At 36.4% G+C, this 2,153-nt stretch overlaps 1 protein-coding gene across 1 annotated transcript; it reads left to right on the forward strand.

Moving 5' to 3' along the window:
* Window positions 1-832: 832 nt before the first annotated feature.
* LOC114685882 (olfactory receptor 2W1-like) lies at window positions 833-1,885 on the forward strand. Its single transcript, XM_028860528.1, has one exon. The coding sequence runs from the start codon at window positions 909-911 to the stop codon at window positions 1,860-1,862; it is 954 nt and encodes a 317-aa protein (XP_028716361.1). The 5' UTR covers window positions 833-908; the 3' UTR covers window positions 1,863-1,885.
* Window positions 1,886-2,153: the final 268 nt, after the last annotated feature.

Raw genomic sequence — 2,153 nt, forward strand, 5'->3', positions numbered from 1 at the left:
GATTTAGATTAGGATGATAGTGACTGAAAGTTTTTTAAAGTGAGAGATATAATGTATATTTTTACTTTCAAATATATCAGCTTTAGTTAAGAGAAAGGCTGAGTATATAAAAAGATAATGGGGCCCAGGAAAACTTCTAGATCATTTAACAAAAAATGGGAGGACCAAAGATCTCTTAGAAATGAAAAAAATAAGATTGAGGAATACTTTTACTTTTAATCTGGCTTTAACATAACAGCTAAATTTATACATGACTTCACTGACCAGGTAAGAGAGTATCTTCACTATGCTTTAACTGCCTTTATAAGAAACCAAATAAAATGAATAAAAAATTTCTTAATTAAAAAAAAGATCGAACACAGAATAGCCAGTAAAATGGACTTTAGAAATAAGGTGAGATTAAAATCTTTTATCACATGAACTTTTCATCTATTCTATTCCTTACCTGCACTCTGAACTAAGTTGTAGCCTGAAAATGCCTATTCTTTGAGATTTAGACTAATAAAAATAATTTGCATATTAAAAAAGAGAAACTAAAGGGTCACGTTATTTTACAACCCTGTCTTTTTCAAACTTTCAAATATGCATGTGAAGAATTCACACCATGATATAAGAGTAAATTCTTCAGGGTCATCTAGATAAAAAGAAAAATTTAATATTAAACTCATTCACCATCAAAGGATCCTCAACAGGTACAAGACAAGTTGACTATAATAGGCAACGTGTATGTATTAATTCTTTCAATTATTAACCTAATTTTTCCCTGCAGCTCATTCTGTATTCTACCAGTTACTTTCATAGTCTACATTAACAAATTATTTCTTGTTCTCCTTGTCACACTACTCACTACCTCCCCTCTACTTCCCTCTCCTACTCTTATGACTATAGAATATAAACACTGAAACACTATGGACCCAAGAAATTACAGTGCTCTGCATGTTTTTATCCTGCTTGGCTTCTCTGACCACCCTCAACTGGAAATGATCCTCTCTGGAGTTGTCACCTTCTTTTACGTTATTACCTTAGTGGGTAACACAGCTATCATTTTTGCAACCCTCCTGGATCCCCATCTCCATACACCAATGTACTTTTTCCTCAGGAATTTATCTTTTCTGGATTTGTGTTACACAACAAGCATTGTCCCTCAGATGCTGGTTAACTTGTGGGGACCTGATAAGACCATCAGCTCTGTGGGTTGTATTGTTCAGCTTTATGTGTATATGTGGCTAGGTTCCATTGAGTGTCTTCTCCTGGCTGTCATGTCCTATGATCGTTTCACAGCTATCTGTAAGCCACTGCACTATTTTATAATCATGAATCCACGTCTGTGTATCAAGATGATTGTCATGGTCTGGAGTATTAGTTTGGCCAACTCAGTAGTATTATGCACACTCACTGTGAATTTGCCTAGATGTGGACGCAACCTTCTGGATCATTTCTTGTGTGAGTTGCCAGCCATGGTCAAGATAGCTTGTGTAGACACCACAGCAGTTGAAATGTCTGTTTTTGCTCTGGGCATTGTTATTGTCCTTACGCCTCTTATCCTTATTCTGATTTCCTATGGCTACATAGCCAAAACTGTGCTCAACATGAAGTCAAGGGCAAGCCAAAAAAAAGCAATGAATACCTGTGGGTCTCATCTTACTGTAGTGGCTATGTTCTATGGAACTATTATCTATCTGTACTTACAACCAGGTAACAGGGCCTCCAAGGACCAGGGCAAGTTCCTCACCCTCTTTTACACCATCATCACTCCAAGTCTCAACCCCCTCATTTACACCCTAAGAAACAGAGACATGAAAGATGCACTGAGAAAACTCATGAGGTTTTACCACAGATTTGCAGAAGCAAGGAGAAACTAGAAGTCATAGAAAAGTATTAGAGAGGACAAAGCAATGAAATAACTTCTCTAATTTAGATTCAAATAAGGAATGATCTTTAGATCATGGAGATCAATGGTTGAAGTAATTCTTACATACAGAACTTGTATGGATGCAAACAACTTGAGGACCATCATGCAAATCTTCAGGTTTCTAATGATTGGCTTGTTCTCAGGGAATACATGTCACTAAGGATCTCTGTTTGCTGAAATGTAGCACTAAGGGACTCTAAATGTAAACTTGAATGCATTTTAACTTATTTGGCAGCCCCAT

This window comes from Peromyscus leucopus, chromosome 5 (assembly GCF_004664715.2).
Source record: "Peromyscus leucopus breed LL Stock chromosome 5, UCI_PerLeu_2.1, whole genome shotgun sequence".
NCBI classification, from domain to species: domain Eukaryota; kingdom Metazoa; phylum Chordata; class Mammalia; order Rodentia; family Cricetidae; genus Peromyscus; species Peromyscus leucopus.